The sequence below is a fragment of the Echeneis naucrates genome, chromosome 17, assembly GCF_900963305.1.
Source record: "Echeneis naucrates chromosome 17, fEcheNa1.1, whole genome shotgun sequence".
Lineage (NCBI taxonomy): Eukaryota > Metazoa > Chordata > Actinopteri > Carangiformes > Echeneidae > Echeneis > Echeneis naucrates.
Window position 1 is genome coordinate 12635523 of NC_042527.1, and position 23183 is coordinate 12658705.

General features: G+C 43.6%; 1 protein-coding gene across 1 annotated transcript in view; it reads right to left on the reverse strand.

The window, feature by feature from the left end:
• Positions 1-23183, reverse strand: part of znf521 (zinc finger protein 521) — an 88972-nt gene that overhangs the window by 52914 nt on the left and 12875 nt on the right. Inside the window, 1 exon segment of the mRNA XM_029524804.1 lies at positions 21391-21591. Coding sequence (XP_029380664.1) covers positions 21391-21591 — 201 coding nt within the window.

Consider the following 23183-nt stretch of genomic DNA (forward strand, 5'->3'; position numbering starts at 1 on the left):
CGGGGGCCTGTGCACGCCAGCACTCTCTGTGCTGCTGCCAAAGGGGATGCTGGGGCCTGAAAAACTACACCCTGCAGCTGAAGGGCTGTCTTTGTTGGTCTGCCAAGGCCTTCCTGAGCATCCTCCAGCCAACAGCCTGTCACGTCCTGGGAGGAAGACCTCCATCTTAAGGCCTGTCCCTCTCTGGGAGTTCTGTCCCTACCCCCTCTTTCTTTCTCTTTTAAATGTCTCCTATATGGAACAAAACAACCTAATTTGGAAGACTGCTATAGGGGGTGGCATTAAATATCTCATAACTATTTTTATTTGTATGAAATAAATTCAACCTTAAGGAACAGCACAAAAGCTATATTAAAAAACGCTAAACTTGACAAACCAATTTGTGTAAGGTTGGTAAAAACATTTGCACTAGCACTGCATAGTTTGCCATTCCCTTTTTCTTGAGCTGAAAAGGTAACCACTAACCCCCCCCCGACATGCAACACTCATTTCCTCTAAGCCAGTGTGAACTACTCTTTGTGCACCACTTCCTCTATGTTCATTTATAGCACCTTTTCCGAGAGTAAATACTCTTGCTGCAATAGGATCCTTGATACTAGGAATGGGTACGTTTAGTGTTTCTGTAACACAGAGCAGCATAGCTTACCAAACCCCAGAAGTACTTTTTGATTCACGCAATTAATACATTTGAAAATTATCAAGACATATTTCTAAGAGAGCAAGTCATTAATTTTCTTGATGACATAGTTTCCCTTAGGACTGTATACACATATGGCGGCAAATGTTGTCTATTTTTTTTATACTGAATGATACTCATAATTTGAAAATAATTACTACAATTGAATTCTTTGTAGACAGATACCAATCCGTCATAGTGAGAGCCCAACTTTGGAGTGAATTAATGACTAGTGTCCACAGCAAAGGAACAATCAATAATATAAACGTACAAAGTTATACATATTCAAACCCAGTATTCCCCGTAGTAGTGAATGTGTAGGTGGTAGGATAATTGAATTGATATGAAAAACCTTAAAACTCAAAACGTATATGTGCCAAAATAAGGTATGCATTGAGGTAAAAGCTGAGATGATCAGCTGAACATTTGGTGGTGAAAATACTGTAAGAAATTCATAAAACAGAAATGGCCTTTTGCCAAAATACCACAAAAAGCTGCACGCTGCTCATCAACGGTGGTCTGTTACTCTCAAACTCATGAATGTTTTGCCGTTTTGCAAGCGAAATGTCTCTTTACTACCATCAGCACCACCCTGATATCTGTTCACCATTGCGGTTTAAGTGTGAAGCCAAAGACTGGTGCATCTTCTCTGATGTTTTTATATCAGGTGGATGAAAATAGCGTTGATCACCCTTAGAGTGAAATAGCCTCTGTCAAATTGAGAAACACCTGGTACACCGCATTTTGAAAAGTGAAGGGGGAAAAAAAAAAAAAAAAAAAAAAAAGAATGAAAAAATTAAGTTTAAATTTTGTTTTACCTACTTTCTCTTTTTAAATTGTAGCATTTGACATTCGATTGCTGGCTCTGGCCACTGCTAACTCTTGATAAACTGGCTTTTTTGATTCTATTGTTTTTTGTTCTCTCCCAGTAATACTCCCATCTGAAACCTTTCAGGGACCCTGGCTTGGGAATAACTCACTGCATCGTGTCTGAGGTCCTGGAAGCAGTTCAAAATCGCTTATCGCTGCCTGACAGCAACAGAGTACATCTCTTCTATTTAGGAAGCCAAACTCTTATCCAGGTCCAGGACCTTATCTTATCAGAAAAGTGTTTTTGCTATCACTCATCTGCCACTTCTATAGCAAGCTAGACTTTGTTCAAAAGCCATTCTAGTGAAGCAAAGCATGCCTGTGCTTTCAGCCGCCAAACCTTGTCTTCCTGTGTGTTGTACCAGAGATCTGTACGTAGTGGTTGTCATAAGAGATGTGTTTGTGTGAGTGTATTTGTGGCACATTGGGGATTAGGGATTCATTGAATAAACAAAAAGCTGACAACTTGTCTGATGTAACACCGTGACCCCACTTCATATTCAGAAAGGGGATCTTTTTACAGTTACTGGGAAAAGTAGTGAGCCTTTCCCGTGAGACAATGCATGTGTCATCTCAACGCTTTTCCTGTTCTAATGCCCAAATAGCAACGTGTGTCTGAACAACACACTATTATGTACGGCCCTGTTTGTGACACAACCACTTAAGATCTAATAGAGGAGATGGCAAGAGAAATTTTTACATTAGCTAAGACTCCAATCTTCCCGACTGAGCAAGCAAGGGAGGGAGGATGTTGAATTTCTGGGACTAATTCCAGTCAGATGAACGAATCACTCGGTTTATTCAGGACTGAGCGCTCAGAGGACACAGAGCTATTGGAAGAGGCCTAGTGCTGGGCTTTACTCACAGTAGTCCTGCTACATCCCTGTTTTAAGACATCAAATCCAGTCAAAATGAAACACTGATAATTCCCAGTAGCTGTCAACAAAAGTGCCAGGTGGCTAGACATGGCTGTTGCACCATGCAGCTGATTAACGAACACACACACAGAAATAAGCCCAAGTAAAAGCATTTAAAGTGGCTATTTATCATTACGTTCTCCTCCTCAGATATAGCATTGTGTGTGAGTGTGTGCGTTGTGTGCTTGTCTTGCTCTCCTCCTCCTTTTTTTTTCCTTCTTTGCAAACACAATATGTTTTTTACACATCACTGAGAAATGTCAGGTCCCTCTCCCTCCGTGCTACAGATCAATCAAATCCACAATGCTGCAGGATGAGAATGAGGGGTTGTGTGAGACAACTGGAAGAGCAGGGAACAAGGGGGCTATCTTTTACTGGACAAGGTAGAAAAACAGTAGATGAAATGAGGATTCACTTCCTGCGGTTTCATCAGTGCCATAGCTGCGAGTTGCTCCGGCCCAACATCATGAGTGTGCACAGTGAAGCACATATCTGCTACACACGTGAGAAATACACAAACTGCAGTCAATGGGGATTTTTTCACATGGGGCCCTGACACAAAGAGCTGAAACATCAAGCGTTGTCCTGACTGTGGTCTGTGTGTCCATTACTCTGACCCTCATGGCTTTGTCTCTCAACCATGGGGAAGCGGCAAACTGTCAACTACTTTGTCCACATTACACACGTCCCCCAGCTCAGACAGGAGCACTTGGTCACTGTCCCAGAAATCACAGTGCCCCAGCGGCGTCCCAGGAAAGTTAGACAAATGGAAGGCCAGAGGAGGAAAAGTAGGGCGGCCAGTCATCCTTTACTAGGCTTTTTCTTTCCATGATAGTGAGACACAATGAAGAGTGGAATTCCATTACTGATCACACAGATATGTCTGTGCCACCCTCATGCCTTTCTGCTCAACATGGACAAACTGAAATCAGTACCAAAGATTATAATTAGTCAATAATATTTCTTAAAAAAATGGCAGAGCTGAAGAAATGAAGGAACACATTTGTGCTTTGTTCAGGATCTGCCCCTTTGTGTTTCCTGCGAAAATTAGTATCATGTAACAATCCATAACCGCAGTGTTTGAACATGCCAGAGATGACTTAATGCTGGATAACTGCCTATTACATTAAGGTCACTGAGGTCAGCGCCACACATAATGTAAAATGAGTTTCAGAAATGGTTGATCAAGCCTGTGAAGAGTGTATATTTAACTGATAATTCCCCATTTCATAAGAGGAATGACTTTTAATAAAAATAGCCATTTATATAGCAGTGAGGATGTGTCGTATGATGATGTTTGACTCAGCCCGAATTCTGTTGTGTATTTTTCTGTGAGAGAAGCAAGCAATACATTAGTGCAGGGCAAAGTCACAGAGACTGAGTGAACAAGAAATTAAATTGTCAGGACCACTTCGTTTCGCTGCTTTTAAAATTAAGTCCCTTTTTTCAGACAAAAAGAACTTAATGACATGAGAAGAAAAGGTAGACATTTAATTACCACATTATTCAAGAAAGGTGATTTTGTGGTTCTTAACATTACCATTCGGAAGGGCAGTGGCTGGTCTCGTCTGCTAATACTGATGTTTTATAATTTCAGTAAAGTTTTAATGAATCACGCTCAAACCAAAATACACAGCATGTCTTTTTATTGCCTGAAATGTAACATAGACTAATAGTGTTTTATGACTTTAGAGTGGTTTTCAAAATTTTTAATACATGTGCATTAATTGCATACTACCACTGTGACAAAAAGCTGTATCTATAATGCTTTACTTGTTCATCATTTCTTATAAAAATAAGTATAATTAGCCTTTGGCAGAGATAAGACCTAAAGGAGCTGCAAAGCAAGATGGTTGGAGCTGTGTAATGTCGGTGGAGCAGTTTGTGTGTGGGAGAAGGACGGTGGCAGTGGTGTCATCTCCTGTAGGACGGCTGGTGGTGTGGAGAGGAAGGACAGTTGACCACTTCAGGTAGGCTACAGCACAAACAGGAAGGAGGCTGTTCCCCAGGCCTTGGCTGGACCAGCAGCCACAGTGAGCCTCCCAGGGGGAGAAAGGAGGATGACAATCTGTCCCCCAGCATGCCCCTTCACCGCCTGCCTCACTGCGCTGGCTCTAAGGGAGTGCTGGGCCAGGCAGGACTGGGCTGGGCTAGGCTTCGATAGGCAGGGGAGCCTCTGTGTGTTGTGTGTGTCTCTGCTGTTCCCTCAACACTGCGGCAGGCCAGGCGCAAGACCCAGTGGACAGTCAGCTAGCCATTCAGCCAGCCAGCCACTGTGAGAGATGCTGCGGCGTTGTGCTGTGCTATCCTCCGTGCTGTGCTTGTATTTCCTCACTGTGCGAGAGTTTACTTGGATGCCCTTTTATTTTTCTCCACTCTTGGTTACTCATAGAAATGTGATTTATGTGATCTCTTGGAAAAGAAAAAAATTGTTGCGTATATAGGAATATGCTGAGTTACCGTATGGTTGGTTCATTAAAATTTGTTTGTTTTGTTTGCTCTGCAAGTTTCAAGAGACGCTATCCATTACGTAAGACCGAGCGCAGCACTCAGTGCATTTAGAAAATAGGGTCTAATTCTTTTTAATCAAACTACCTCGTAGTGACCCATAAAACTTGGGCCATTCTTCATCTAAGAGATATTCCACTGTTTGAGTGTAACTTCAGAAACTTGGATCTATGTGTCATTGCACTGGGAAAAATTTTAAAAAGGGTAGTCGGTGTGCCAAATGCCCATAAAGTGTCTGCTACCAAACATCTTTTTTCTCTTTCCAGTGGACATAAAAAAAACCTCCCACATGCATACGGGCAAGAATCCCCTGCAATAGACTCCTGTGTTAGCTTTAGCATTAGCATTTATCAGAAAAACCTGACCCTGCCTGTTGACCCATGACCCTCAGTTCCCCTGATTAATACACTGTGGCTCTATTTGATACTTCCTCAACACCATCCCAGCTTGTCAGTGGTAAAACAACTGGAGACAGCCCAGGAGGGAGAAGAAAACATGCATCTCAGCGAGGAGAGCGGGAGGGGAAGAAAAACAAGTATCAACTCAAGCAAGACGATGTATTTTCATGCATCCCTGTCTTAAATGTCAAGATTTCTTAACCCTCAGTGACTGCAGCACTGACACCTCTCCAAGGTTCAACAGAAACCGCATTCATTAATAATTAGCTTAGCTGTGAGGACAGGGAGAGAGACTGAAAATGAGAGTGAGCAAGCAAGACGGCTAAAATCTAAACTTCTGTCCTTTCCCAAGAGAATCTGATTTCACTATTTTTTTTTCCATTTTTCTTCATTTCTTGATTTCCTGGTGTGTTGGCCAGAATCCTGCAGACAGCCCACGAACGAGCGATGCAGACGTCGCATCAGCCGTACTACTCCCTCCTCTCCTTAATCATGGCTCTAATACCCTCCAGATGAATAAACATCTTCATCCCCTCTCTGTTAAAGCCAGAAGGCTCCTCCACTCTCAAATCCAAGAAAGGGAGAAAGAAAGAAAGACAGAAAGAAATGGAGAGTTGAAGAAGGAGCAGAGGAAAAAGATGACAGATGGAAGGGTGGATCAATGTCGAACTGAACCAACAGCAAAGTAACAAAGCCACGGGAAGATTTCCTGGTTCTTCCCATAATGCGTCTGAAGTATTTCCCTCTTGACACAATTATCACAGTCCTCCTAATTATTTTTTCTTCTTAAAAAGATTCCTAATGGCAGCCTGTGTTTTCTTATGATCATGTTTGTAAAGTCGAGGTTTTGTGAGCTGTTGTGCAACCTTGCCGCTTCAGACTCTGTCCGCAGACTGCACAGGAAGGGGGAAGGGGGCGGAGAGAGAGGAGGCGGCAGTGGGGTTGAGGGTGGGGGGGATGGGAGGTGGGAGGCTTGTCTCTGGAGAATGGGCCAGGCCCCAGACCAGCACTTCCCTGGCCCAGTAACTGTGCCAGAATACTCATGACATGTGTGTACAGTATGTGAGCACAAATGACAGACAGATTTTGGGGTTTGCTTTTGTTCCCCTTCTATTGCTTTCTGATGGTATCCAAGCAGCTCATTATCATATCTTAATACTGCTAAATATTATGAAAACAAACACGCACACACACTGATACCCCTCGCCAACATGCTCACACCTCACTGAATGAATCAGTTCCTTCGTTGCCCTCAACCTCATCTTCATTTGCAGAATAGGGCTGGAATATGAGGCCTGAATACAAGCAGACAAATGACTACAGGGCATTTTACTTATTCATCCATTACTTCACATTGATTTATTCCTGTTTATCTATTTATCAGCGGAAAAAAAGGAAAAAAAATTCCCCTGGATTGTTTTGCTCAAAGTTTGCATGTTGACGTACTTAGTTGAAAACTTTCAGGGTCACTGTAGAAAAATCCTTAAAAGAGATTATTGAGGTTCATCTTACCCTTGAATACCCTCCTCTCACTCCAGCACCTCAATGGAAACTTCTTCTTGCCCTATTTACATAGACCCAGCACTCTTTGGCTTAGTAACCATTTACTTAGTTACACATCACCACCTGGGAGGCTATCTATGCCCCTCTCTGGAGAGGAACTCAGTTTGACTGCCAACCAACACCCCCAGATGAATTATTATCCCTTCAATACAAATAAACTTGTGCAAAATCTCAAACACTCAGTGGGATTTTACATTGAAATTTACTTACCCAACAACATAATGTGAATGAATCATGTATGAGTTGCGCTATTATGGGAAGAGGGAAGTATACCTTTCAGATTTTTGTAGATATTGTGACAATTTGTAATGGGAGTTCTTCTTATATGTGCTAATCTCACATCTATCTGAAAGTGCAGCTCACTGTGATGAAGCTATTTCAAGGATCATCATTTAGGAGAGTGAATGGAATAGTCCCCCAATATCAGTTATCACTGACAGTAACATCCATATCAGCTAATTACTTTTCATTGCACTGTTGTAGAAGACAGGACATCAGCTTTTATCGGTTTATGAAAGGAGCGACCATTACTATTATACTATCACTGTGGAAGGGCCAGCGTTGCTCTGCCACTAATATAGTAACAGCATACAATGAGATCTAGCTTAGCTACTATAAATATCAGAAGAATATTAGTAGTAAGGTGACCTTTAATTAAATTCAGCATGCAAATAAGTTGATGAGTCAGGAATAAGAGTGAGATAAAGAGATGTTCTAAGATTACCATTGGAGTCCTGATGACACACACACAAAATATATAGAGCCTTACCCACATGGTAACAAGATCCATCCTGTTTTTGTTTTTTTTTTCCCTTCAACTAGCGAACATCCAGCACACAAACAGAGGAAACCAAAAGGTTGGAGCACTGCCTTCTTCTCCTCTTAATTTGTATTTTCCTTGGTGTTCTTGGGTTAGTGAGGTGACTGTCATCTCTGGGGCTGTTCATTGTCTGAGGGAGGCACTGGCGTTGGGGAATATAATCCCACACTCTATGCATACAGCAGGGTGGAAATATGGGCACAGGGGTGGTGCAAGGCCCCTTGGGTAATTTGTAAAACATGAGCCACGGCACCTGAGTGCCTTGCAGAGGCTTGGGTCAGGTGACAAAGTCATAGGTGTACCATGGGAAGCTCTCTGGTGAGGATGAGGAGGCACACCTCCAACCATAGACCCTAATGGGCAAAACAATGTCTTCTAAACATGGCACTTTTTTTAAGGAATGTGCCAAGCTGGAAGAAAATGCAGAGGTAGTAGTTAAAGTGTGGTTCATATATTTTGAAAACTTTTTGCTTGGATTATTGACTTGCATCTGCAACTGCTGATGGATGGGCAAAGGAGGTTAGTGCTTTTCTTCTGAAATGGTTCGACTCCTTCTCATCAACAGCCCCTGGGATAACAGATTTTGGAACGTAATTGTACACATACCACGCACATTACACATGCTTGAGCAAATGTGTCGCTTCAACAAGAAGTCTTGATTAAGATTCGGCAGACGTAACATCCCACATGTATGCACGGTATCTGCTTTGCTAGCCCTCAGATAACCTTTATCCTATAGGGTTTAATTAATGTCAGCCAGTCTACTCTGACTTTCAGAAGGAAACAACTTATTCCTCTGCCCTCATGAAGCCCAAATCCCTCTGTTTCACTGGTGAAGCTGGCTGCCTTGTTTATCCCAACTACAGGTACTGCTCCCTATTAAGGCCAGCACTTGTTACAGGGAAAAGGTTGAATTATTTACCAACAGAAAGGTGGGGGGGCGAGAAAGGAAGAAACAGAGAGAGAGAGAAAGAGAAGGGCATTTCATACACAAGATGAGATTTTCATATTGTTTTTTGAGGTTATGAACAAGGCAAGATTAATGATCCATGGACTTTAGATACAGGTACTGATTACCAAGCAAAAGGGCATCCCAGTATATAGTAAGCAGGAAATAAGGCCATACAGAGGGATGAGTAAATTACCCCCAAAACATTATGCATTAAATCTCTTTGATTAAAAACACCTTATACCCTCTGCTAATAAAGCTGAGCTTCACACATTTGGTCATGTGTAAATAGATGAATGTGTTTTGTTAAACAGACACCAAGGGTGCTTGTGCGCACTCCTCACCCAGGGCAAACTGTCTGCATTCTATCTGCATCTCAGTCTCTCTGCACAATACAACAAAACATACAGAAAACAAAAGGGAGCACAGAGGGGGAGAACGAAGAGACAGACCAAACAATAAACTCAACCACAAGAGACAGAGTTTGACTTTGTGTGTGTCGGTGTAGTGTGTGCATGTGCATCGAAGAGAGAGACAGAAAGCAAGAGGAGGACTAGGGAGATGAAGACAAATGCAAAAAGGGAGAAAGACAGAGGGCGGCAGAGAAAACGAAAGACAGAGGGAGAAATCAAATTTGCAAGAACATAACAAAAAGCTGTATCTCTGACAAAAGAGAACACACAAGGGTATTTGTCTAGCTGTCTGCACCAGCAGGATCCTCTGAAAGTTTATTAAACTAGAACCCTTCAAGAGAAAGCAGAGAGTAGTAAACTATACTACTGGGGAGGAAAAGAGAGAGAGGGAGAGGGGGGAGTGGGGGGTTGAAAAAGAAAAAAGCTAGCTTTTCAGCCTCTGTCTCTCAGAAATTCTTTTATTTCAGCCATGCATTAAGTAACCTCCCCACTGAGTTCTGCTCCCCTTCCTGGTGTGGATAAAGCCGTCCCTCGGGGGAGCCGCTGGTAATTTCCAGCTTCGCCAGAAACTCAGGTATTAGAAAAGACCGCTTGGGGACCTGCCACAATATACCTTCACAATTTCATACGCTCAGAAAAAGAGGGAGCCCCTCCTTCACAGCCTACCCCCACCCTCCCAGTAAACCCCCTCGAGGGTCCCCAGTTCAAATTTCTGAAGTACAGACAACGGGTGTATGTGTGTGTGTGTGTGTGTGGGGGGGGGGGGGGGTGCTGGGGAGGCCCATGGGACAGAGCACCAGCAATAGAAAATCCACTGCATAGAGGAGAAAAAAGCATTTCCTCTCTGGTCTGGCAGGAGTGCCTTTTTTCCCCTGGCTCCCACCAGAGGCTTTTTACAAAACATGTGTTGCTGACATGTTGACAGATTGCTCAGTGAAGTGTTAGGCGCATGCACACGGCTGGCCATTTAGGGGGACATGGCTTCCTACCCAACATCCTCTACCTGAGGCACCATGTTTTATACATCATCCCCCAAAGAAAAAAAGGAAACAATAAAAGGTAAGGGAGTTGCTTCCTTTGTGAGGAAAGCAGAATATCAGAGAGCAAAGAGAGACTGCGTATAATGCTGCCTTAGCTGAACTGCGGTGATTGGGAGGAGCAACGGAAGTGAGAATAAGGGAGGGAAATGGTTTCAGGCAGGAAAGATGGGGATAAAGCAGAGAGGTGGGAAAAAGAACTTGAGGATGGATGCATGGTATGCTTATGTGCAGCAGGTATGCTTGTCAAACCAATAAAAAGCCCACAAGACCTCTTTGTCTTCCTGTGCCGAAGCCACCAATAGCAGGCGGGAGGATGGAATCTGATCAAAGGCCAGCTCCCAGATCCAACTTCTGCTCCTATCAGGGTATCGACAGCACACGTCTTAATCGCCCTGCGGCTCTAAAAGTGCTGCCGTGGCAACAGGATGGAAATGGGGATCATAATGTATTCATGGTGCCGGCGACCTGGGGGCTGCAGAGCGCGCTCTCTGGGGACCGCACTTTACCCAGAGCCAGACGTGTCTGGGCAAAATCACTCCACACAAGACAGCAGCAGAATACTGAGGAGCCATGACAGGATGGAGGGAGGGAGAAAGACTGAGAAAGATGGAAGCCAGCAGAGAGAGCTATGGATAGAAATGGAAGATGATAATAGAACACAAAGAAGGGTTAGAAGATTGGGGGTAAACAACGGCTGCTGAGTGGTGTCAGAGAGTTAACTAAGAGAGGAAGAAAGGTGGCTTACTCCAACCCTGAAATACAACTTCAAAACAAAAAAGGCAAAATATCTGAGGCTTGAGAGGGGGGGAAGAAAAAAAAAAAAAAAAAAAAAAAACTTGGTGATTGGTGGGAAGGTGCTTGCTGGGATTAATGGCTCTACCTTGAGAAGCATGATGCTGCTTGACCAGGTGGGTGGTTGGCTGGGAAATAAATTGCAGAGGAAATTGGTCCAGATTATCAGGGCCACAAAGAGACATGGCCCTTTGGTCATGGGTGATGATGGATAAATGGCTGGATGAGTAAATGAACAGAGGGAAAGGGGAGAGGGGAAGATTGATGGTCGAGAAGATGGATGGTTCAGATGGACTGTGAGCCCACTTACTCATCGCCCCCCATATCCACACATCTTTCTGCTCCTGAAAAATAAATACTTTGATTGGATATACATCTCTCATTTTTTGCTGGCTGAATGTAACATGCTCTCTGAGCCTTTCCATCCTAATAATCTCCCCCTTCTTGTTCACATATACACACAGTAACACGTCCACATGCTAATACACAACCCAAAAATGCTCTCACGCTCACACAAACAAACACAATGCTATAGCCTGACCTGCTTTTCCTCAACAGGAGGGCAGCTACAACAGGCACCATGCCAGGTAAACATCCTCAAGCCTTGTGCACTCACTGCAGAGGGTAAAGCTCAATGCTGGAAACACACACTAAAATACAAGGAATAGTCAATTATGTTTAAGACTAGGAAGGCATTTTTAGAATATATATTTTCCCCTTACATGGCCCTCCTGCTGTATTTATAAAAAAAAAAAAAAGAAAAAAAAAAGCAAAATACACAACTTTTGCTGCATTTCACACCAAGGTTCCTTCTGAGACAGAAAGTCATAACACTACCCCCTAGAGGTGATGATTCAAATGCATTAAGTCTCCCAAAATGAAAGGATTCACCTGCAGACTTGGTGCGTCCTTCTGCACTAACTATTCTCCACACATAGTACACCCTCAGGCATTCAACCTAAGGCCACAGACTACTCCCCTGTTTGTCTTCCCTTCTTCCCTTTAGCTGACAGGTTCTTCGACTGCTAAGCTCCAACATGGACCTCTGTGTTTGTGATGACTGTGCACAGCAATCAAGGAAGAGAAAGAGAGAAAGGAATGATGACGAGGGGGAGAGTGAGGGAGTGTGGGTGAAGCAGAACTAGAGAGAGAAACAAGGACATCAACAACGTGTTCTCACAGAGAGATGACCCCTGGCCATCCCGAGGCATCTGGTTTATCTGGCTGTCTGGGTAAGCCACGCACACACCTAATGACTCCAGCCTGGTCCATGTCCCATAGGTTTTTTTTTTATCCTGGATTACGGATAGGGAATGACAATGGGCTGGTAAACTACTGTGCCTCACGTCTAAGAGGTTATATCAGACAAGACAGTCTCCATGATGTAAAGACTGAGGTGAGTTGAGAACAACGTTCAAAGTTACAGACAAGTATTGGCATTAGTTTCGTAATTAGATTCAGAATATGATGTGAAGATTAATGGCTCCTTTAAAAATGTTTGCAGTGTGTGTTTAAGACACTTTTGCTGCCGTATCGCTGATTTGTATGCATCATAAATAGTATATTACTTATCAAACTGAAGGTCAAATATGCCCATGACTCTGTTGGGGCCAATATGGAGATCCAGTTTGGACTCCAACCTTCCTTTTTCTTTCCCTCATGTTGCATGGCGCTGCCGTACAGACCTCAATCTACTTCTGCGATGGAGATTAGTAATCATCCTGGGTTTTCATATTGATGGCCAGGGCTCAGCTTGTTTGCATATTTACTGGCCTTAGAGCCCAGTCGCCTGAGGTGAGAAGCAAATTACATTTCTGCTTACCCCCACGCGCACAACTCGTTCAGACTCTTTTGATTTCTATCCCTCGTTTTCTCCTCCCCTTTTTTTTCCCTCCAAACTCGTTTCTCTTAACATGCTGATCAGTCATCTTGCAGTAAGCATCATTGCCAGCCCTGGTTGCATCCGTATAGTAGTCTCATTTGGCTAACATCATCACAGTGTAATCTTGTTGGAGAGAGCAATCAGTTTACTTTGGAATTAGGTATTCCGTTGGTGGGCCCAGAGAGAGGGTGGGCTCAGAGGGTTTAAAGGATGCAAACGAAAGCATGCTCTCCAGAATACAGTCTTGAGCCTGATTGGGTGATAACAACCCACACAGGCTCCATGTGAGAGTAATGAATGGCCAATGGGAGGCTGGAATAATAATGCAATTGGATTAAAATCCAATCATACTACGGTTTTGTCTGTTGACTTTGTTTGTGGGGTATGTTCTACAAACCGAGTTCATGATGAGAAAGATGCATCATGCTTTGACTTGAGGGCACATAATGTCCCAATATAAAGATTACCACTCTGTTTACTACAGCCCAATATCTCTTAGCTGTCAGTCAGTCCTGCAGGACTTTGTTGATCTGATTTGAAAGTACCATGCATTGCATATAGAATGAGTGCGATAACACGATGAAGTGATAGTAATAGTAGATGGTCTTAGCTGTTTTAAATCAGCGGCTTATTTAGAGAATGGCTACCACAGGTGGCGAATTACTATTCAATCAGGGAGTTTAATGTCTTGGTTTATCACAGAGACATGTATCAAGCTGGCACACTCTGTAGCCTTTCGCAAAATCCCAGCTACTTCTTGGGAGGCCACCTCTTAGGAGAGGCTCTCTAATCAAATCGATTGACTCCTCCAGGATGACTGATCAGCCAGGCAGGTTGGAGGTGGAATAGATTAGATGACCTTTACAATCTCAGCAGTGCTGGATCCCCAACTGTCCACTACTTTTAACATTAAGAGGATATATCTGTATTACCAGGTAGCATGGCTTTACCGTCAAACAATTGTGTTCTGTACTGACACATGCTGTTCCCACCACCAAAGCACAGTACAGCTGGTGGCCTCAGAGACCTTAAACGACACCCATCCTGCCCATAAACCTAAATTTATGAACCCACCTTCCCGTCTGAAAAATGGCAATTAGAACTGAAGAACAAATGTGTGACTTCACATGATATTTGAGAATCCCTGTCCTTGTGGGTGGTTGGACTCCGCATATCCTGAAGTATAGGAGTGGCTGTTCCACAGAGCCCCATAGCAGCCCCCACCCAAACACCACCCCCTGGCCAACATAAACAACCCCAGGGAGGGGTATGGGAGAAGGGGGAAATGTTGAGTCGGTGATAGTGTAACCCCCAAAGTTCCTAAACCACAATGGCTAGCAGGATGCCGTCACAGCTGGCTCTTCTTCTTCCTGTGGGCCCGCTCCACAGAGCTCAGCCTGCAGGGAGACATAAACCTGTCGGACTGGTCACTCTTTCCACCGCCCTCCATCTCCCTCCTTCCCGTCCTCCCATTACTGGTGAGTTTGGCAAAAGCCATCTAAGGAAAAAACCCTATGGGGATCAATGTTCAGTATATTTCCATGCAGACATAAGCAAAATCTTACGACCTTTTCAGTAGGGAATGTTAACGCGATTTAAAAGCCTGTACATGTTTCTTTCAAGCATTTGCAAATGAGGTATGTGCTGATTGATAAACTTGCCTTTTGTCTCAAAGCCATGTTACATCCTGTCGACTGCTGGTGTAAATTATAGTTGAGAAACATGGCACTGATAAGCTCTTTGGCATTTGATATGCTAATGGTATACTGCTAATTGCAAACCAAGTGTTTGTTCATGTTATGCACTTCACATTATTGTTTAAAAATCAAGCCAGAACAAGCGAATGCTCATTTGCCACAAACCATCTCAGTGATTGAAGGAAATACTATTGCTGCAAACTAAAGCATAAAAAAAAATCCTGGTATAACTGCATTCTTTTTCTTTTATTTAAATGTAAATTCTTCAAATAAACAAAACCACGGCTCACCTAAATGTGCTATGCAGACCGAGAGAGAAAAAAAACCCCTCAACATTACACAAAGCATTTATTAGAAAACCAAGCTAAGAAAATGTCCATAAAGTTTTTAAAATACATTTTTGCCTTTTCTTTGTACCTAGTTACGTTTCTCTGTATCTGCCTCATCATTATTCTAGTGAGCAGTCCCACGTTTGAAAGAGAAAAAAAGAAAATCATTTGAATTCTAGGTACCCAGAGGAGAGTGAGCAAAACCCAGAGGTAAGATCCAAGCTCGCTCTCTGTGCCCTTCCGTTGGCTGCCTACCTGGTAAACATCTCCACAAGCTCCTTGCTTTCAAAACACGTCAACCGGTGCCTATGTACTTTAGACCGGCCAGCCAAGCAGGAATTGAGACTTTGTTTTTTACTTTTTCCTGTCTCTCTTCCGAGCCACCGCACATAACCTGTCTGGCATTAATGATGTTGTTAATAAAATGCGGCTGGTCTGTGGGTGGATTTGCCTGGCAGGCCTGGTGCCTGGCCTTCTCAGAGATAAGCCCACTGCTGGCCTTATCTACCTCCCACAGCCCCACCCAGCAGTGCCGTGCACTGGACACACAACCAGTCAACTCATCATTGGCTAATTACCACCTCTGACTGCTTTACAAAGCAGGCCTGGACTCTCATCTCTGTTGCTGCTAAGAATGACTCTCCCCTACCTTGACTGTGTCTCTGCACTATTCTCTTCTGCCTATCTTCTTCCTCTGTCTTTCCCCTGTTTTGGTATGTTTCACTTATCTATCTGGTTTCGTCCTCTTCTACTGTGTTTTATTTGTCTCAGCATTATGGCTATTTGAAAGAACTGGTACGTAGCAGCTCTCACTGTGAGGGGAATATGCAACAGCTTCATTGTGGGTGGTCATGTAAATCCTGCACCTACCTTCCATGTATGTCTATGCATTTTGAAACAGACTAATGTAAATTATGCTACAGTTTCTCAGTAAGGGCTTAAGCCATTTGTGAGCTAGAGTCAGTTCAGTCTCATAGCTTCAGCAGATCAGCCGAAGTCGCTTGCGCTACAGAGGGAGGGAGCGGTTTCTTTTATTCAATTGTTTTCCACTTCCACGAGCGTGTGCCAAGGGGGAGGAAAGCGCCGGCTTAACACGCTCTGCAATTCAACACGGCCAGACGCAGTCCTATTAAGATTTAATGTGCTGTTCTTCTGCCTGTGCCGCTGAAAAAGACTTGCAGGCTGAGGAAGAGAGTGAACAAAGAGCAGGCAGAGCCAGGGCCAGGGAGAGATGAAGAGAGCATGCGAAACCAAGACAACCAATCCATGGCCAGGTCTTTGTCACACAACTAAAGTCAGTAGTTTCGAAGCAATGCAATAAAGTGGAGGGGGGAAATAACAGTGTCATTGATATAGTGTTTTCACTTAGTGCATGCACTGGGTGAGTATGTGAGATTATTTGTTTTGTCCTCATACCTTTGCGTCTATTGTGGCTACCTACTTAAGGAAGAGGTCAAATGGATAAAATGGCAGCATGTATTCACCCTCTTGGGCAATGAATTATGTGTCGTCTAAGATGCAGAAGAAGTGCATACACAAAAGTGATGCAAAGGAGCACGTGTGCGTGTGTGTTAATACGTGTCTGTGTGTGTTTACATGCCCAAGTGGAAGGCCAATTGAGCAAGCACATACATGAGAGACAGAATGTGTTGGATAGATGCTAAGAGTTGCGGCGCTGGACGCTGAAACAAACACGCACACACCCAGACATTCACAGGCATAAAACGAAGGCTCATCTATTCTTATTTTGATTGTTTGTCTCCAGAAAATGCAGTGCCGTTTTACAAAGACCAATAAATACTTTATACAGTGCAGAATGTGTGCGGTGTGAAACACAGGGGAGACAGAAAGAGGGTGTCCTCACGAGGGCATATGCTTTGAATTCCTAATGACACTCCTGTAAACGTTACTGGCGCTGTCGCACAGAGAGGAAATGCACAGGGATGCTAGGCCGTGGAGTCAAACATCTACTTTAATACCCCCTTTCTCTCCCTTTCTTTCTCTCTCTTTTCTTCCTACCTATTTCCCTCTCCCCCCCATAGACAATCACACTGAAAATGCCCCCCACACAAACACACACACAGGAAAGCATCAAGCCCAATTCTGAGAGCTTACTCTAGCATGAGGTCTCTTTTCAGTGGCTGCGTTGTGCCAGAAGTAGCTATTCTCCCCTGACCGCCTCTCCTCTTTTCAAAGCCTTGTAATCAGTGTGCTGCTCTTTGTACCAGGATGTCGCAAGACGCCCGGGCAAAAACACAGCAGAATTTCTGATGAACGGCAGTGGCTCAGAGTTCGGCTAATCAGGTCTCGCTCATGTCACTTTCCTCTTATCAGAGCCCTTTTGAAGCAAATAAAGTCTTTGCAGTTTGGCACATTCTTCTTGGCAGCCACAAAGCAGCTGTTGGATCAAGTCACAAAGTTAGTGTAAAAAAAAAAAAAAAAAAATCAAAAAAAAAAAAAAAGGAGAAACAAAGGCAAATAAATAAATAAAATAACTATACAACCAATATGAACATTTTGAAAAAAGTAAAAAAAAAAAAAAAAAAAACAACAAAACGCCAGGATACTGTTCATAGTTGAGAGGATTACTGAATGTTTCCATGCTGCTGACCCAAAGACTTCATGTAAATGAATTCAAGCAGCAAACATGTTTTGGTTCAGGAATGGAAAGGGGGAAAACATACAGCGCACAGCATGTCGATGGGTTTAGCTGTTGAAAAGAGAGGCTTCATATGAGAAATTTGTTGAAACTATTTCTATCATATTACCGCTTGTCTGCATTGTGGGAGGATCTTATTGTTTTTCACTGAGTATTAGTATTTCATTTGTATTTTTCTCATAAATCTGAAACGTATTTTATTGAAGCTGAGTGCATTTTCCAATGTCTACAGGGAAGAAGAAAGGGGAAATCTACATAATATAAATCCATATATGGCCCAGTTATCTCTCTCTTTCTCTGTTGCACCCTCTCTGATTGATTCCTTTATCTGAGGGAAGCAGAAGACATGCTCTGTTTGCTCGCACAGTGGCCGGCAGGAAAACAGAGAAAGACACTTATTAAAAAGGTCATCTCACAGAGGGTTAAAATAGCAGGGCACAGATCTCTCTAGAGGGAGCAGCCATGCCCCTCCTCTAGTGAAGGACACAAGAAAAGGTGTTGCTCAAGGGAGATGGACCCGTAATGAAAGAATGGCCAAAAGGCTGACAGCCCATGTGTGCACTAGGCTATTCAAATACCTTCAGAGAGACCGGAATTGGAGAAGTGACAGTGAAAGGTGAAGTGAAATTAAAATCTTCTCAATTTAATTTTGAGCAAGAGGTGTTATTTTTATTTACAGTGTGGGCTAGCTAGTAAACACAAGTGGAAATGAGCTGAGGAGCAAGGTATTTCTTCGGCGAGTAAGTCTGAAGGTCTGTTTCCTTGCCTACCAGTGCGGTCTCATATCTAGCATGTGAGCGTGTCTTGTGCCAACTAAGAGCAAAAGTCAAACTGCAGACACTGTTTCTCTTTCTGCATGAAGGATAAGTAACAATACAAGGGGTGTACAGACAATACAGTGAGACATTGAGACAAAGCATTTGTGAAGTGTTTTTGGAAGGACCTATGGAATAGCAGTGCCTCCAGCCTCCTGTCTCCTCCCCAGGGCAGCCTAAAGCCCTGTCGGCAGGATGCTGATCCCCACACGGAAACCTGATCCACAGCCATCCTGGAGCCGGAGGGGGGGGTGGGGGGAGAGCTCTCCCCCCACGGAGCCCCTCCACTTTTGCCCAAGAGTTAAAGGGGTGCTCTGGGGGAACATTCCTCTAGCCCTGCCCCAGCAAGCCTCCACTCTCAACTCTCTAGAGAAACATTCTTCCAGCCCTGCCCTAGCCTTCACTAGGATCTCCTGGGGAGCATTCCTGAAGCCCTGCCCCAACCCAAGACAGGCTCCCTGGGGACGCATTCCTGCAGCACTCTCTCTTTTTCTCTCTCCCCATCTCGCTCCTTCTCCCTTGCTCCCTTTCTCAGGCTCTTGCCTTCCTCTGCAGTCCAGCATTAGTGCGATCAATATCACCGATCGCATCGGGGACACGAGGCAATCCATACCCATGTGCTCCCTTAGCGCACTGCAGTGGTCACGGCTTAAGTGCATGGAAAGGTGTTACACCTCTGCTAGACGAGGGGGAGACAATGGCCACCATTGATTGCAGTGACATGTAACATCTTTCTTTTTCTCTGTGTCTATCGGGCGTGGTCGACACATTGCTAGAATCTGTTGAGACTTTTATTTAGTCTGTTTTGTCTCACTTCTTTACTCTACACATGGACACAGTATAATGAGGCCTATAAACATGGGAGGGGGTGAATGTATTTGGGCCTAGCTGGTTCTGCTAAAACACTGTATATGCTTGTGGGATATCAGCTGGGGGAAAAGGCTGAGCTGAGTACTGTTGGGAAGCAGCAAGCAAATCTCCATATGTGGATTGGTTCCAGTCAAGCTCTGCGATTTGTTTACCAAAAATAAAACATTTGAAATTGTAAAAATGGAGAGTTTAGCAGGTGCTGGTGGTTGATTAGAAAATGGTTCTAATAAAGGATCCATCTGTGAGTAGAGACTTGATGTAAGGCAGATTAATTGGTCATGGATGTCTACATAATGCCACATAGGAAATCTCCTCCCATATTCCAGAGAATACACAAACATGCTCACACACACACACCTACACCCAAACACACATGCGCGCACACAAACACACACGTGCACATTCAAAGTACTTAGTATGCCATCTCGAAGTTTCTTTTCACCCACTGTGTTTGAATACTAATAGAGTGTTTCTGCAAAATCACAATACCCTAATGGCAATTAGATTCTTTTGTTTGGTTTCCACAGGGGCTCTTATCCAAAGTGTGTTTTTTTTTCATCATTGAGCAATTAAGAGTTATTTGTCCGTAAGATTGACATTTATAAAAGCCAGGCTTAATTATAGGAAAAATACGGCTGAGTCAGTCATGACCACATTACAACGATGCTGAACATAAAAGGCCTGTCCCTGAATCAAATACAGAACTCTTTTAACATTACTGACATTTCCTTAATATTACACTATAAAACAAATATAGTTAAAAGAGAATTTTAATTGAAATTGTGTTATTTCATGTCTCCCTATGTCTTAAATTATGCCCTTTATGAATTTATTTCCTAGATTCCACCAAATGGACTCTCAAATCTGTGTTGTTTTGAGGGAATTGGGTTTTTAAAAAAAAAGGGTGGCAGGAGGTTCTGGGCATAGTTTCTTTCAAACCAAGTGAATGCCTTTTTTTGGATGACAGTCATGTTAAAGGGAACAGTACATTGATTTTCACACCTTTAGTCGACTAAGCATGGTTTTTGTTTTTTTTTTAAATCTGCACACCCGAGTGCCCTTGAAGCACACATTCAAGTAAAGAAGCAGGCCTACGTGTATGAAATCACTCCTACAATAAAGATGCATGCATTTTGGCTTAAATTAACACCATCGGTAGCATTCTCATGCATACACTTTACACACAGACACTGTGAGACACACAAACATACACACTGTGAGAATGTCTTACAGTTGATGGAAAATCTTTGTAAAACTCATGGGATATCGACCCTATAATTTGTGGTTTGCTGATTGTGGGTTGCAAAATATGAAATCATACTGTGCTTGAATGTAAACAGACACTACACTAGCTTTCTCTTCCACGGTGCTTTGAGTTTGCTTTGAAATGATAAACAGAAGCTTCTGTGCTAAATCTGTAACACGATCATTACATTTTAGCCTGTTCATATTCTGTTACTGAACAAAATGGAAAGAGACAAGCTCTGTGCCCAAACATTGGGAAATGTGTGTCAGATGGTGCTTCTCAATACGGGCCCATCAGGACGTGTAAAGGAGGACAGCAAGTCCAGCAGAAGCACATGGAAACCTTCAGTTCACATCATTAGTTCTGTCTGCCACCTTGTCAGGATATTTATAGCTCTATTCATCCATCAACAGGTCAATGACACAGTCTGCCAATGGCATCCTTCTCTTTCAGTCCCACTAGGTATTACTATTGCAGCTAGCTAGCATTGGGACCAGCTGAGGGACTTTCCTGAAGCAAGGTTCTGTTTCCAGTTGGTGGTTTGATTTGTGTGGCACCTCGTAGCACCATGTAATGCATGCATGCAATTTTAAACAAATTACAAAGAAAAAGAGAAGGACACAATGCACATACTATAAATACATACAGTGCAGCCTACATTGATCTATTATAAGAACACAAGGAGATCTATTTGTGTGCAATGTTTGTGGATATTGATATACAGCACATATAAATAATGTGCTACGTGTGTGAAGCCGTTGTGTGTCTGTGTAGTTGGATTTCTACCAAGGAAAGTGGTAGTCTGCTGTCGTGCTCCCCTTGGCGCAGTGTACTAACACACATAGTGTGGCATATTCTCTAGTGAAGGCATAGAGTGAGAGTGGGAGTGGGAGAAGAGCTGAGTGGCAGAGTGGAGGGGAGGCTCGGTGGGCTGAACGTTGTTTACCTGTCAGCTGGCATTGATTAATCTTGTGTTCGGTGAGATCGCTCAGCGACTCGAACACCTGCCGGCAGCTGTCGCAGCTGTGCAGTGCAGGCTCCTCGTCCTCCTCCTCTCCCTCCTCTCCTTCCTCTGGAGAGAGCAGCCTCTTCCTCAGACGCCCAGTCTCACCATCCTCCGCCGCCCTCTCGAGGGCGCACTCTGGATCTGCCGAGCCACAGGAAATGACAGCACCACATAGTCAGAGGGGTGACCCACACAGTGAAGTACTACAGCTTCCTCTGGGTGACAATAAAATGGATTTCTAGACTCTGGATTTAATAAAAACAATAATAAAAGCTGTAATAAAAATGCAGGTTCAATTTGGGCCCCTGTTACTCAACCACTCGTGCCATAACAGAACTGTTGGGCAGGTGAGGGTGAGAGATATACAGGCACACACAGAGTGGCACAATGCTTACACACACACACACACACACACACACACACACACGCACGTACATGGCTCTGTTATTAGAAATGGTTTTACGTTGTGTTTGCCCTGCTTCACCCAAGCAAAACTTCAGTATATGAAACTAGACTGATGGGAATATGTGTAGTCAATAAATCCTGGATTGCAGTTTTGGCTGGACCAAAGAAATATGAAATTCCGCCAGTGCGTGTTGAAGAGCATCAGTCAGCATCTATCGACTAAGACAGGCCTTGCCATATTACCCACACATGTAAACCAGAACTGTGGATGTATGGAGCATAGCACAGACACACAAAACTGAGATTGGTGTGTGTTAGGCTGTCGTCACGACACACACTTCCCTAAATTATTCAGCCTTGCTCGCAGGCAGCCGCGGGTCGCACACATCAATATTCTTCAATCCATCTGCAGTTTTGTCTCTTGTTGGCTTTGTGCTGCAGCAGTGCCAGGGGTAGGCGACTGACTACCCTGAACCATGACTAGGAATCATCTTTCAAAAGACCAGTCCAACCTGACGTTCTCCAAGTCATTCTAAAATAATCCAAATCCAAATCCAGCATTGTTCACTCACATCTTACCATAAACACCTTTGTTCAGACGAGACATAGTAAAAAAGCATTGGAATTGGATCGGCATTTTATAAATTGGCCTACAGCCCTCTTTCTCCCCTGGTGTGACTATTATACTTCACAATAAGACTGATTAAAAAGCCATACTTACAACCAAAAATCATGTCCCCCTGGTTAAGGCTTTGTGGGGGAGAGGAACCTTTGCACTTCACTGGCAGCCATTTTAAGTCCCAGTGATGCAAGTGTTCCTCAGTTTGTCCTGAAACTCCATAGGGGGATGTTAAGAGGAAACTTGTTTTTCTTCACCTAGCACACGATTAACAGTGTCTGAAGACAAATAGTGTGAGGTGTTGATGTGTGCAGGTGTGGTTGTGTATATATATGGGTACATACACAGGGGCAGCCATTTTAAGACCTCCTTCTGTTGGGTGCTCTTAAACTGTGAAATTCCTTGAGGAAAGGCGTTCCAGAACTCATCAAGGCCACCCAGGATTTTTCCTTTCCCCCACTTGCGCCAAGTATTGATGTAACATCACACCCTCCATTGTCCTTCCCTCTTGGCGACTGAGGCTCTCGGAACATGCCCTCTAAAAATATCAGCACTGTGGTCCCTGGTGGGACCATGCAGAACAGAACAGAAGGTGTTTCAAGAAAATGAAAATCCCAACCCAATCCTCACAGATGCAGGCCTTTCTTGCTCTGGGGGAAACACTTCTGACGGAGGCCAAAAGCCACACAATATAGACTTATGATTCATC